General features: G+C 39.3%; 1 protein-coding gene across 2 annotated transcripts in view; it reads left to right on the forward strand.

Moving 5' to 3' along the window:
- SVEP1 (sushi, von Willebrand factor type A, EGF and pentraxin domain containing 1) overlaps positions 1–14,416 on the forward strand; it is a 503,752-nt gene that overhangs the window by 354,390 nt on the left and 134,946 nt on the right. For both annotated transcript variants that reach the window (XM_040360718.1, XM_040360710.1), the window contains exons 24-26: positions 4,517–4,718; positions 11,359–11,516; positions 13,995–14,196. In XM_040360718.1, the coding sequence (XP_040216652.1) occupies positions 4,517–4,718; positions 11,359–11,516; positions 13,995–14,196 (562 nt within the window). The remainder of the gene's footprint in view (positions 1–4,516; positions 4,719–11,358; positions 11,517–13,994; positions 14,197–14,416) is intronic.

Genomic DNA, 14,416 nt, shown 5'->3' on the forward strand with positions numbered 1-14,416 from the left:
TAAAGATTGTTTATAATATAAAAGGAAGGAACTGTTTTTTTTTTATTTATTTTTTATTTTACTATTACTTAATGTAGTGATATATCAGGAATTTATTCATGCAGACTTGTAAAGTTATTGAAAGTTCCACTTTAGTGCCTAATGCCTCTCTATCCAGCATCCTTTTTGTCCTACCTAATCTCCGTAGACTAGACTGATTATGTAGGTTATCTTTGCTGTAATATAAAAAGTATGCCTTGGCCTCAAATTACCTCTTGCTGTAGGATAATGTGTGTATGTTGCGGCTTAAGCCCAAGATACCCTGCTGTTTTCAATGTTAACCAGATCACCTTGGTGAATATTGTAATACTTTAACCATTAAAAGTGTACATTTTATTTGTTAGATAATCCTTCTTTTTACATAAGTACTGTAGCATGCATGCATACAAGGAATATGATATGACTTTTGGAAAACAATCATAAAAGTTTTTAATGTAATAAAAAAAAAAAGTAAGGTATAAAAAAAATGAAGGAGACACATAATAACAACCTGTAGATATAACTGGCTTCCACATTCTGTCTTAGGCACCTGCAGAGCAAGAGCAGTAAATGCCAATTTTCTCAGCACCGTGGCTCACTGCAAATGACTATTGTCTGCTCTCAGCATTAATCCTCAATAACAGACAAAATAGCTGTTATGATCCTACAGCATCCCTTGCTTGAAGGTTACTTATTCCATGATATTACATGAATCAAGTGACCTTGGATTGAATTAAGTGGTGTTTATGTGCAGTTTATGACCAGAGCAAATAAAACATTGATTAGTGTTATAGCATTTGAAATATACAGCCTGGTGGACTCATTTATAACGTACCAATTTATGCCAGCAATAACACTTGCCAGAACAGATAGTATGACCTGAAGCTTCTGTATATGTCTAATACAAAACATTTCTCAAGAGACAAAGAAAAACAATCTGTATGCACGTCTGATAACCATGGATAAGGTATAAATCATACAAATAGAGGGTACTATGTAACAATTGTGAGTGATGTATTATGATGCTCACATGGTTGTCAGTTGGAGATCCCCACCAGGACATTACACCACCTCCACTGTTTAACTGACAAATCCTCCTTTTAAAGAGTTTTATGTTTTGTGATATAGAGCCTGCTGTATCAAATCAAAGTTGTATGAGATAATTATATTTCATAAGATTGCTTCTACATTTTTTGCATGATTGATCACTAACAAATTATTTTGGAAGCATATGCATGTAGATAATTAGTGATATTGCATGCAAGCTCTGAATTTTAATCAGATGCCTGCCTAAATAAATAGTAACATGCAATATGTACATTACTGTCCATAGATCTAAAGGCACTATAGAGAGATTTTAAAAAGTTAACAAATGTGCACACCAAAGTGTGATACATAAATATGGATGTATTGAAAAATGCTCTATTGCTTTTATTTTTCAATTAGGATTTTAGTGTAACCCGTATTGTTAAAACTTCTGATTCCCAGCGGGATAATCCGAAGAGGACCATTACATTAATACCCCTAACATCCAAGTGTTCAGTTGGGGAAGGAGGGGAGGTTACATAGTTACATAGGGCCAAATCCTCAAAAGAGATACGACGGAGTAACTGCTGTTACTCCGTCGTATCCCTGGTCCTAACTATGGAACTGATCCACAGAATCAGTTTTCCATAGTTATGGAGAAGATCCGGCATGTGTAATTCAATTACACTGCCGGATCTTAGGATGCAGTACCGCATCCGCCGCTGGGGGCATTTCGTGTCGAAATGCCGCCTCGGGTATGCAAATTAGCACTTATGGCGATCCACGAAGCTTTTCTGCTTCGTTTTTTCTCCGTAAGTATTAAGTTGCATACGCAAAATTAGGGCTGCTTTTACATGGTGTAAAGTTAGTACACCATGTAAAAGCAGACCCTTCTGTCTAGCGACGCGTTTTTTTTTCGAATTAGAATTTTTTTTTCGCGCCATATTTTTTTTTTTTTTCGACGCAACTTTATTGACCCGTCGCAATCCACAAAGCCCGGCGTAATGTAATTTCGCGCTATGCACATTGGAAAAATGACGTCACGAGCATGCGCAGTACGGCCGGCGCGGGAGCGCGCCTCATTTAAATGGGAATCGCCCCCATGAAATGAGGAACGCCTTGCGCCGGCGGAATTTAAGTTACACGGCCAGAAATTTCTAGGTAAGTGCTTTGTGGATCGGGCACTTAGGTAGAAATTTTAAGGCAGTGTAACTTAAATTAGAAATTCGCCGTTACGCCGGGTCTTTGTGGATTTGGCCCATAGCTTATAAGGCTGAAAACAGACACATCCATCCAGTTCAGCCTATGTGTATGCGTGTGTGATTTTTATCCTCTAACAATAGCTCTGAATATTCTACTTCCTGAGAAAGACATCTAGATTTTTTTGTTGTCAACGCTCTTAGCTAGTACCACTTCTTGGGGGGGTTCCACATTGTTACTGCTCTAACATCTAACACAGTGACACAGTGCACTGCGGTTATGTGCCGATAGCTGCGGAATTTCGCAGCTGGACGCATCCAGTTCCATTTTTTCTATCCGCACAAAACCGCTGGGAACAAAACCGCAGGTAACCGTAGTGTGTGAATGATGTCATAGGAAAGCATTGTGTGCTTCTAGCTGCGGTAAAATCCGCAGCTAAAAGCACCATTCTATCCGTCTGTGTGAAAGGCCCCTAAAGGAGATAAACCTCCTTTTTTTTTTATCTCAAAGGTCTTGCCAGAAAAGGATTTCTGGGACACAGTGAACTATGAAGTGGCTCCCAATAGTTTCCTGATGAGACTAAAATTGAATTATTTGGGCTCAACACCAAATGATATGTCTGGGGGAAATCCAATACAGCTCACCATCCAAATAACACCAATCCTACAGTAAAGCATGGAGGTTGTAATATCCTGTTATGGAGGCGTTTCTCTGCAGTAGGGACTAGAGCACTTGTCAGCATAGAAGATATATGGATGGGGCAAAATGCTATCAAAATATTGAGGAAAACTTGCTGCCCTCTGTCAAAAAGTTGTCAATGGGAAGAAGGTTTACCTTCCAACATGACAATAACCTAAAACACACAGCAAAAATTGCCACATAGTGGTTGAAGGAGAAAAGGGTGAATGTCCTTGACCCAGACTTAAACCACATTGAAATCTGTGTAATGACTTGAAGACTGCAGTCCACAAATGGTCACTGAGTCTTTTGTCTACTCTACAAATATTGTGTTGGATCAGGCTTCCTGAAACTCCTCTATGCTGACTGCGGGTGGACTGTTCTGCTACAGTTCAGCTATCCATTATAGCTAGATGGCAAATTATGACAGAATGGATGTTTGGTGTGGCTGTACACATTCAGATATCTGTTACCAAGATGACCAAAAACTCTATCCTTGGATCCCCTCCATGATTTAAACATTACTGTGTATTCTCCAAAGGGCAAGTATAATGGCGCGTACACGCGATGATTTTTCGGCATGAAAAAAACGTTGTTTTTAAAAAATGTCATTTAAAATGATCGTGTGGGGGCTTCACATCATTTTTCAGGTTCTGAAAAACGACAATTCTTTTTTTCGAACATGCTGCATTTTTTAACGACGTTTTAAACGATGCCGTTTTTCGGGTTGTAAAAAATTATCGTGTGTGGGATAAAATGACGTTAAAAACCCGCGCATGCTAGAAGCAAGTTATGACACGGGAACGCTCGTTCTGGTAAAACTACCATTCGTAATGTAGTAAGCACATTCATCACGCTGTAACAGACAGAAAAGCGCGAATCGTCTTTTAATAACACGGATTCAGCTAAAGCAGCCCCAAGGGTGGCGTCATCCACATGGTACTTCCCCTTTAGAGTGCCGTCGTACGTGGTGTACGTCACCGCGCTTTGCTAGAGCATTTTTTAAAAACGATGGTGTGTGGGCAATGTAGTTTTAATGATGAAGTTGGAAAAACTTTGTTTTTTCTACATGCCGAAAAACGCCGTTTTTTTTCATGCCAAAAAATGATTGTGTGTGCGTGGCATCAGATCTGATGTGTAACACCTTGTACTGTAGTATACACTATGCTCTGTCCCACCATGGCAGCTCAGATAAGCAAGATAAAATATGTACCGGATTGTTTTCTCTAAAGCCCAACATTTTTATTTGAGTTTTGGTTAGAGTTTGTAAGGGTTAGAACCCCTGCCAGGCTCTTATTATCTGTGATCCAGGTGGTGAGATTCACCTTTTCTACTTTGCCTTTAGTACCATTGACTCTAACACAGAAAGCAATGGGAAACTCAAAATTCTACAGCCCTGAATCGAAAGGGAGAAATTTTGGGTAGCAAATGTATACAATTTCATCACAAATGCTCTAGGAAGATGAGAAAAATAAGATTTTATAAATATGCATAACACATGGATTGTGAAAAATGTCTAGGCAAGTGTTTTTAGTGTATTTTTAATAAGTTCATTCTTTAGTAGACTTACTTGGCTATGCTTTTTCTTTTCCAGGTACGCGTTGTGAAATAGAAATAGATGAGTGTTTGTCAAAGCCTTGTCTAAACAATGGAGAATGCAGAGACCTGAAAGGAGATTTCCAGTGTGTTTGTCCTCCTGGGTATGCAGGCAAAGTGTGTGAGCAGAACATTGACGAGTGCCAAAGTGGTCCTTGCAAGAATGGAGCCACCTGCACAGATGGAATTGACAGCTACAGGTGATGACTGTTTGTCCATTAGAGAAATGAGTCTCATAAAGTGCATCTTGAAATACATGCTTTTTCTGCACCTTTCAAACGAAATAAAATTCAGCTCAGTGTTTACCTCACAAAATAGATGAAAGTACATTTATTATAAATAACATGGTTTAGAAGAAATAAAAATACTTTAGAAATGTGCAGAAATCACCCACTTTTCAGTATGCCAACTTTTTAAATGCCCCCCCATGTAGACGCTGCAGTCTTTCTTCAATCACAGCAGCGAGGTCTTTGACATCCATGTGTTGTAAACTAAAATACAACATTTAGTGTATTTTTTGCAAAGTAATATAAGTTGTTATACATTTTTGGTGGATCGCTAGCTGTGACCATTATGAACTTTTTTCAACCCTAAATTGCTTTTTGCTTTTCACTGGGTAAGATTCAGAGTTGTTGCTGTCTTTAGTTACTTTAGTTTGAACTCCTTCAGGAAAGTCAAATGGCCATTTTAAAGCTCTGCATTCTGGGAATTAGACAAAATCTACCCTTGCATTGGGGCCCCCAGGCCCGGCAAAGATTAAATGCTCATTTAGTCTGGGTTTTCAAGGATAAGCTGCATTACTTACTACAGGCATACCCCAGTTTTAAGTACACAATGGGGTTTATTTACTAAAGCTGGAAAGTGCAAAACCAGGCTCACTTCTGCATAAAAACCAATAAGCTTCTAACCCCAGCTTGTTCAATTGAGCTTTGGTAATAAAACCTGGAAGCTCATTTGTTTTTATGCAGAAGTGAGCCTGATTTTGCACTTTCCAGCTTTAAATAAACCCATTGTGTAATTAAAACTGGGGTATGTCTGTATATCACTCAGTTTGGCAAACTTCAACGCTGTTCTAATTTGCCTGAAGCTTCCTCACGTGCAGTGCACGGCTATTAACCCTGCATTTACGTGAGGGGTGAGCTTGCAAAAATACAAGAGACAGCAGCACTGGACTGGTTACATGGAGGGAGCTTGCCGAAGCTTGGAATACAGTAAATATTACACCTTATCCCTGTACCCCTAGACAAAATGAGCATTTAAGACTTCGTGAAATTCCAAGAGTACAGCTTTAAATGCAGTATTTGCATCTCAGGAAAATACATCGGACCCTCAAGCGTGGTAAACGCAGATGCAAAGAAGCACCAGTGTTTACAAGAGCGTAGCATCATACAGCTGTTGTATGGTAGGCTGTATGCAGCACATATGGCTCCCTGGACAAATAAGTGGCCTAAATATCTCCATGTGCATGAACCATTAAAGCGGTATTAAATCCATAACAAAAAGGTATTATGGGCCAGATTCACATAGAACTGCGGCGGCGTAACGTATCATAGATACGTTACACCGCCGCAAGTTTTCATCGCAAGTGCCTGATTCACAAAGCACTTGCGATGAAAACTACGCCGGCGGCCTCCGGTGCAAGGAGGGCCAATTCAAATGGGCGTGTGCCATTTAAATTAGGCGCGCTCCCGTGCCGGACCTACTACGCATGCTCCGTTTCCTAACTCCCGCCGTGCTTTGCTCGCCGTGACGTCATTTTTTCCGAATGGCGACGCGCTTAGCGTACTTCCGTATTCCCGGACGTGTTACGCAAACAACGTTAAATTTTAAATTTCGACGTGGGAACGACGGCCATACTTTAGACAGCAATACGATTGCTGACTAAAGTTAGGGAAGGTCAAATAACGACTAAAATTGCGACGGGAAACTTGACTACGGACGACGTAGCAAACGCGAAAATCCATCGGGGATCCGCCGTAACTGCTAATTTGCATACCCGACGCTGGTTTACGACACGAACTCCACCCAGCGGCGGCCGCGGTATTGCATCCTAAGATCCGACAGTGTAAAACAATTACACCTGTCGGATCTTATGGATATCTATGCGTAACTGATTCTATGAATCAGTCGCATAGATAGAAACAGAGATACGACGGCGTATCAGGAGAAACGCCGTCGTATCTCTTTGGTGAATCTGGCCCTTAGTTACTAATTATTGGATGGTGGCTGCATTATTTCTCTTTTTTTTTCAGGCTTCTTTACTTTTTTTTTTTACCGAAAAGATTTATTTGTCAAAAGCAAATACATCGCATTGCAAATAAATCAAATACAGCAGTGAAAATGTGTTAACTGGTACATGTTAGAAAAAAAAAAAACATTGAACATTGATTACAATTTCCTCATCATATCAGCAAGGAAAAGTCAAACATATTCATATGAGGGATTCATCTCAAAGGATGTGTAACCTACATCTCTAAAGATGTGTGGAGCTATATCCTACAATCATTAGGCCCCTTTCACACATGCGGTCCAATCAGGTCCGCCTGTCCGTTTTTCAGTCAGATCTGATCGGACGCTCCATTCACCTCTATGGTGCTATCTGATCCGTCAAATCCAGATGTATGGAAACCCTATTTTCAATCAGTCTGGCGGATCGGATGGAACTAGATGAAAATGGACCGGCGGATCCATTTTCATCTGATCTCCCATATAGGACAGTGTGGCTCTGACAGGATCTCTGCCCAGTGAGCGGAGACTGACCTGTCATCTGTCTGCTCAGTGGAGCTCAACGGATTGTCATGTCCAAACGGACATGCCATTTCTGATCGGTGCCTTAGGAGCCAAACTCATCATTTGGTCATATTAGCAGGAGAAAGCTTAGCTTACTATAAATGCGGGGTTTCCACTTATGTTCCCAAAAACTCAGCATGTCAAAATTTGGGCTTGAGTATTGTCTGTGTGGTTATGTGGAAAGTAGGTGTGATTGTACATTAGCTGGGTTGCGCACAAAAATATGTTAGGAATCTGTAGGTAAAAATTTGCATAGTGAGTATCGAAAGTAGAGACTTGGGAGGAGGAATTAGGAAGGGGTGGGGCTGTAAAGGTAGAGGGTGAGTGGGAAGATTCAACAGAGACAGCTAGAAAAGTGCCAAAACTGGCTGATTGCAGGATCTGGGGTATGGAGAGAGCTGATAGGAATAGGGTTTCCTGCCTTCTCCCTCGCCCACTGTTTTGGGGTGTGAGCCTGTAAATTTAGGGCAGGTGTTTATGATAATTGTCCGTCTTTCTAAAATGTTGACAGCAAGACCAGCTTGTTCTTTTCTTGTCAGGAGTGTCTCTCGATTGGTGGATGAGTTCCTCTATATAAGCGATTTTTTTTTTGTATATGTTGGTACCATTCTGTTATGGTCAGGGGATTCGGGGAGCACCAATGAGACAAGATGCATAGTTTAGCCGCGTTAGCCAGGGGCATGGCTAGATAGTGAAAGTAGTCTGATTTTGGGATGGTGGAGTGGTGTAACAGAAATTGGGCTGGAGAGAAGTCTAGTGGGAGGGTGGAGATCTGGCATGTAAGTCTGTGGACCTCTTCCTAAAATGGTTGGATTAGGGGACATGCCCACCATATATGCAGTAGTGAGCCTAACTCCTCATTACATAGTCAGCATTTGGGGATACTGTAGGGGTGACCTTCCTTTATTTTCACCTGGTGATCCAGCCAGGAAGTCTGTTATTTTTCAACCTACTTTAACCACTTTTTGGTAAAACAAATCCCAATAAGCGTATATTGATTGGTTTGCGCAAAAGTTATAGTGACTACAAAATATGCCTCTGGCTCTAATCACATGCTTCAAAAAAACATTGTAATCCATGTGTCCAACGCCCCGCATGTAGATTAGGGGGCCGGATGCATGTATAGGGGGCGGCGCCACCTGTGCCCTGCATTACCAGTCGCCATTAGTCCTAGGACTTAAAGCATGGTTTGTATGGCTGAATATATCCACCAAAACTGGTAATGTCATCAATGTGTGTCCTTTCTTTGCTGGAATTATATTCACACAGGGCATGGACGGGCTCCAGAGACTAGAAGTGCCAACAGTGGTCGACCTGGAGAGCTGGGTTGTTAAGCAATCTTTTGACTGTGGGGGCATCCAAATTTAGCTATAACAAATACATTAATGGGCTAAACGTTTACTCTGCACCTAATATAATAAGTCAGTGCAGCCCTCTAGCAGGAAATTCTAGAGCACTTCATGCTTCCCTCTGCTGACCAGCTTTATGGAGATGCTGATTTAATTTTCCAGCAGGACTTAGTACCTGCCCTCACTGCGAAAAGTACCAATACTTGGTATAATGCTCATGGTATCACTGAGGTTGATTGGCCAGCAAATTCACCTGACCTAAACTCAATAGAGAATGTGTGGGGTGTTGTCAAGAGGAAGATGAGAGACACCTTACCCAACAATACAGATGAGCTGAAGGTCGCTATCGAAGCAACCTGGGCTTCCATAACACCTCAGCAGTGCCACAGGCTGATCGCCTCCATGTCACACTGCATTGATGCAGTAGTTCATGCAAAAGGAGCCCAACCAAGTATTGAGTGCATACTATACTGTACGTGGACATGCTTTTTACTAAGCCAACATTTCTGTATTCATTTATTTTTATTTTTTATTGGTCTATTGGTGTAATATTCAAAATTTCTGAGATACTGAATTTTGGAATGTCACTAGCTATAAGCTATAATCACCAAAATTAAAAGAAAGAAATGATTGAACTATATCACTCTGTGTGTAATAAATCTATATAATATATGAGTTTCACTTTTTGAATTGAATTACTGAAATAAATTTACTTTTTGGTGACATTCAAATTTATTGAGATACGCCTGTATATAATTCACATTTTCAGATTTTGTAAATACTATAGTTTCAATATGCTAACTATTAATACAAGTATGTGTAATAACAGAAAAACAGATACTCCAGCTCTGGTTCTCTGTAGAGATGAGCGAACTAGCATGGGATCCGTTTGTGGGAGTATTCGCAAACCCAGCTTGAAATCTCTAAACCCTGAATATAGTGCCTGAACCTCATTGGAGTCTATGGGAGCAGAATTATGTTATTTTTATTTTCTGGCCTGCACATATTTGGTAAAAATGGCATAGGTAGCTGGGCACTGCCTTGGGGATATGTACCAATGCAAAAAATAGAAATAAAAATACCATTTAGCAGGGAGTGGAACTTTAAATAAGACTTAAAGGCAACATTAAAAATACACAAAATTGATTTGAGACCATATTCAAGGAACCTTGTTCCTATGTGAATGGGGACAAGGACCGCATCACTAGCCTGGTGGATGTGGGGGTCTGTGGGATGGGAGTGGAAATATCAGAATCTGGCAGGTTCCTATTAGTATTAGGGGCCCCTTGATATATGTCCCCTCTCTAAATGAATGAGTATTGGGTGTATAGTACCCATTATAAAACATTCACAAACAAAAAAATAATAATAATAACAAGGTAAACTAACACACAGGCACCATGTAAGTTATTTTTATAACAAAAAAGTCCCATGATGTAAATCCAACATCAGTGATGTAGATTCATTGTCAACCAAGATAAACAGCGATCCACTGATGCAATTCCAATGACTCATGCAGATGATCCTCTCCTGTTGGACTGTTGCCACAGATGGCAGCTTCCCAACTAGCAGCTGACTGTCAACAAAACAGCCATGGATTTTGACTGATGTTATTGACCACATATGGTCATGACCATACCATACTTATCATGACCATACTTGGGCAGTGACTTCACCTAGGATGCGCGCAGGCTTGTTTTAAATTGTAATGGCTGGACGTTGTTATTTAGTAATGACTGACTTACAGCTACAGAAGGCAGAGGGTCTGGTGCAATGACAAACTGGACAAACCTGACCATTTGGTTCACTTTTTTGATAAACAGTTCATGTTCAGGTTGAACTCATGATTACCCCAATCCATATCTCATTCCTAGTCTTCTGTCTAGTGCCCAAGTACCCCAAAGCCCAGGTTATGCTGTATTGCACAGCCCCCATTGGTTCTGACTTGATCCTGCCTTTCCGCCTCATGAACACTGCTGTTAGTTCATCACTGTGACGGACATGTCTATGAAGCAGGAGGGGGCAGGGCTAGAGCAGGACCAAAGCCAACAGCACTGTCAGGATTTTTCAGTGCACTTGCACTCTGTAGAAATACAAAGCCAGCAAAAAGCTGAAAACAGTATTAAACGCAAAACAAAATATTAAATATTGCTGCTTAACAATTTTTTTAGTTTTTTTATGTTTTTTATTTTATTTTCACCTGACAATCCAGCCAGCCAGTCTGTCGTTTGTCCCCTAAAAGATGAATCTGTCTAGTAAAAATTGCAGTTTGAGGGTTGAGGCAAATTATTTACCACTGACAAGGGTGCTTGCTACAATGGTGAGCTTTTATTCATCTATGTAAAACCTTTACACCAAAACTGAACAAAATTGTTTCTGTAACTGCAGAAAATGTGCTAGCTTGAATCTGGCTTAAATTTCTTAGGCAAAGCCATTACAATTTTTCAACTAACACTACCCTATCCCCAGATTGACAATACTGCTTTCAATTGCCTTCTCTTCTGAGTTTCCAGTGGCTCATAAAGAATGTTTCCTGTATATACAGTACATATAGGAACAGTGCAAAGAAAAACATAGAAATGTCCATCATTTATGTTCTTCTAAGTATGGTATACAAGAAATGTTTTACAGATTGCTACTTTTTAAACTGCTACATCATCAAGTTTTGTCCTTCTTTATTTCCTTTTATATATTTTTTTAGTTGTCGTTGTCTTGATGGCTTCACTGGAAAGTTCTGTGAAATTAACCTTGACGAATGTGTATCTAGCCCCTGTCTTAACCATGCAAAATGTATAGACGGCATAAACTCCTACACTTGTAAATGCCCGCCAGGATTTTCTGGAAGCAGGTGTGAAACAGGTATTTCTCACTTTGATTGCAGCTGTAGATGTTTTGCATCTATTAAATTATTAATTTATTTACTACACTGTATAACATGTTCATATGTTTTCTTGTAAGAAAGTTTACTCCACTGGATATCAAACTGTGTCTCAAGTGCACATGTACATGCCATGAGTTGTTCAGATTACATGCTATAAATGCGGAGACTTGTTAAGCACTATCTGACATGCTGTCTATATACCAGTGGTTGTGATTTTCCCTTTTTTTTTTTTTTGTTTGCTTTGGTGTTGTTTATTGTTCAAAAATGCAATAAAAAAGATTTATCAAAAAAAAAAGAAAGTTTACTCCAGACAATTATGCTGGCCAAACATCCGGGACATTTTAAGGTATTTTTACTAGTTGTGTTTCATTGGTTCAATAAATGTGGTTGGTAGGATTTTTAGACCCTTTTGGTTGTTTTCCAATTATTTTGCCAGAATATTATAATATACTGCTAGCCAGGTTTTGTTTTGCCCACATTGGGGCAGCAGCTAAAGTGAATTCAGTAACACTGTAGAAGAAGCATGCCGAGTTATTACTGCACCTTTTAATCCTGTAACAGGAACTAAGAAACATGCATTATAAAGAAGCACACATACAATCTAAAACAATTGTTAATTCAGTCTAATTTGGTTATGGTCTATGTGAGTGGGTTAAGGCTAAGCTACCCCAACCAATGTTCCATTGTCCGATAAGTGTGCTCTTTATGTCCACTTAGGCAGACTATCTGGACAATAGAATTGCAATTTGAATAGCCAAGCTAGCATCTATGGCCAGGGTGGTTGTACTAAACTCGATCTATCGATCGACTTCAGTACAACCAGCCTGTCATTTTTTTTCATTTGATCGCTGTCAGAATACAATAGCGCAGTGGGGGGATTGCGATTGCCCCGTCCACACTGTCTGTGTGGGTGGGAGAATCAAGCAATTTTATTTCCTTTAACCTGTGGTTGAGGGAAAGACATTTGCACAATGTATGGTCATAAATCAGTTAAGTCATGCCTCAGTTACATATGAAAGAAAACAGGAGATAGATACAAAAACAAGTTAATGAAGACATCTTAGAGTGTATGGTCTTAGGTAGGACTTTGTGTAAATGGAATACAGGTTCACTTAAGTAATGAACACAACTATTTTCATGTGTACTAATCATGGATCAGTAGCTTCTAGTGCCAGGATTTCCCAACTGTTGTAATTTTCGCTTGAAAGCTCTGAGCAGCCATGATAGTCACCTTCCAGGATGAGCTAACTGTATTGTAGATTATGTTAAATTGTGTAAGGGATTGCTTTAGTATTGCTGTGAACAAGGCTCCCGCCGCAACGCGCTAGCCCTCACCGTTTTGTACATGGTCATATTGGAATAAACATTATCAATTACATTTTCTCCATAAGTGCCATAGGTGCATCTCCAAAAAATGTAATATCATACAAAAAAATATTTTATTTCAGTAATTCAATTCAAAATGTGAAACTCATATATTATATAGATTCATTACACACAACGTGATATATTTCAAGCATTTCTTTCTTTTCATTTTGATGATTATGGCTTACAGCTAGTGGAAACCAAAAATTCAGTATCTCAGAAAATTAGAATATTGTGAAAAAGTTAAATATTGTAGACTCATGGTGTCACACTCTAATTAGCTGATTAACTCAAAATACCTGTAAAGGTTTCCTTTCTTTAAATAGTCTCTCAGGCTGGTTTCGGTTACACAATCATGGGAAAGACTGTTGAATTGACAGGTGTTCAGAAGACAGTCATTGACACCCTGCACAAGGAGGGTAAGTCACAAAAGATTATTGCTAAAGATGCTGTACTGTATGAAGTACTGTATCCAAGCATTTTAATGGAAAGTTGCTTTATGGTCAGCAAACCTGCCTGGTCTTATGTAATATTCTAACTTTCTGAGATACTGAATTTTGGGTTTTCACTACCTGTATGCCATAATCATGAAAATTCAAAGAAAGAAATGTTTGAGATATATCACCCTGTGTGTAATGAATCTATGTAATATATGAGTTTCATTTTTTTAATTGAATTACTGAAATAAATTAACTTTTTGATGATCATCAAATTTTATGAGCTGCACCTATAGGTGTTAGAAGGTTGAGACTGGGGTTTAAGTTTTGGGGAGGTAGTTGCATGTTACGATGTGTGTTAGTAAATAAAAATTGAATGGGTTAGGCTAAGAGTTTGATTAATGATAATGGTGGAGGCCAACTGTCAAGCACTAGGTTTAAACATTGACAGAAGGGGGTGACGTTTTCCAACTCTGACTGTTCTATATGTCAGAAATCTCTGAGTGACTGTGCCCCAATCTTTTCTTTCAAGAAGTTGAAGGGGAGTAAGATATCCTCATATTACATGCAACTCAATGCATTCAATGCATAAACTCAAGCAAGTTTATTCTAAATACTCTCACAGAAATGCTGATATGTTTTTGTTTGCTGCAGAACAGCCTTCTGGATTTAATCTGGATTTTGATGTTTCTGGTATATATGGCTATGCCATGCTTGATAACCATTTACCTTCACTGGATGCCATCACCTGTGCCTTTTGGATGAGGTCCACAGATGTCACAAATTATGGGACACCAATATCATATGCCATTGAAAATGGCAGTGATAACGCGTTCCTACTCACAGATTATAATGGGTAAATAAAATGCTTGTACTAAAGCTAATGTTTATACAGTTTAATATACATATCAATGAAATACTTCTTTCTATACTTGTTTTTTAAATGCTTGAACAATATTTTGTTTACAATACAATCTTTAAACAAATAGGTTCAATTTTGTATTTAAGGCCTTGTTCACACAGGGTTTTTCAATGCGTACATCCAAGTAAGGGATGTCTTTGCCTGCATGGGATGC

The sequence above is a fragment of the Rana temporaria genome, chromosome 1 (genome assembly GCF_905171775.1).
Source record: "Rana temporaria chromosome 1, aRanTem1.1, whole genome shotgun sequence".
Classification (NCBI taxonomy): Eukaryota; Metazoa; Chordata; class Amphibia; order Anura; family Ranidae; genus Rana; species Rana temporaria.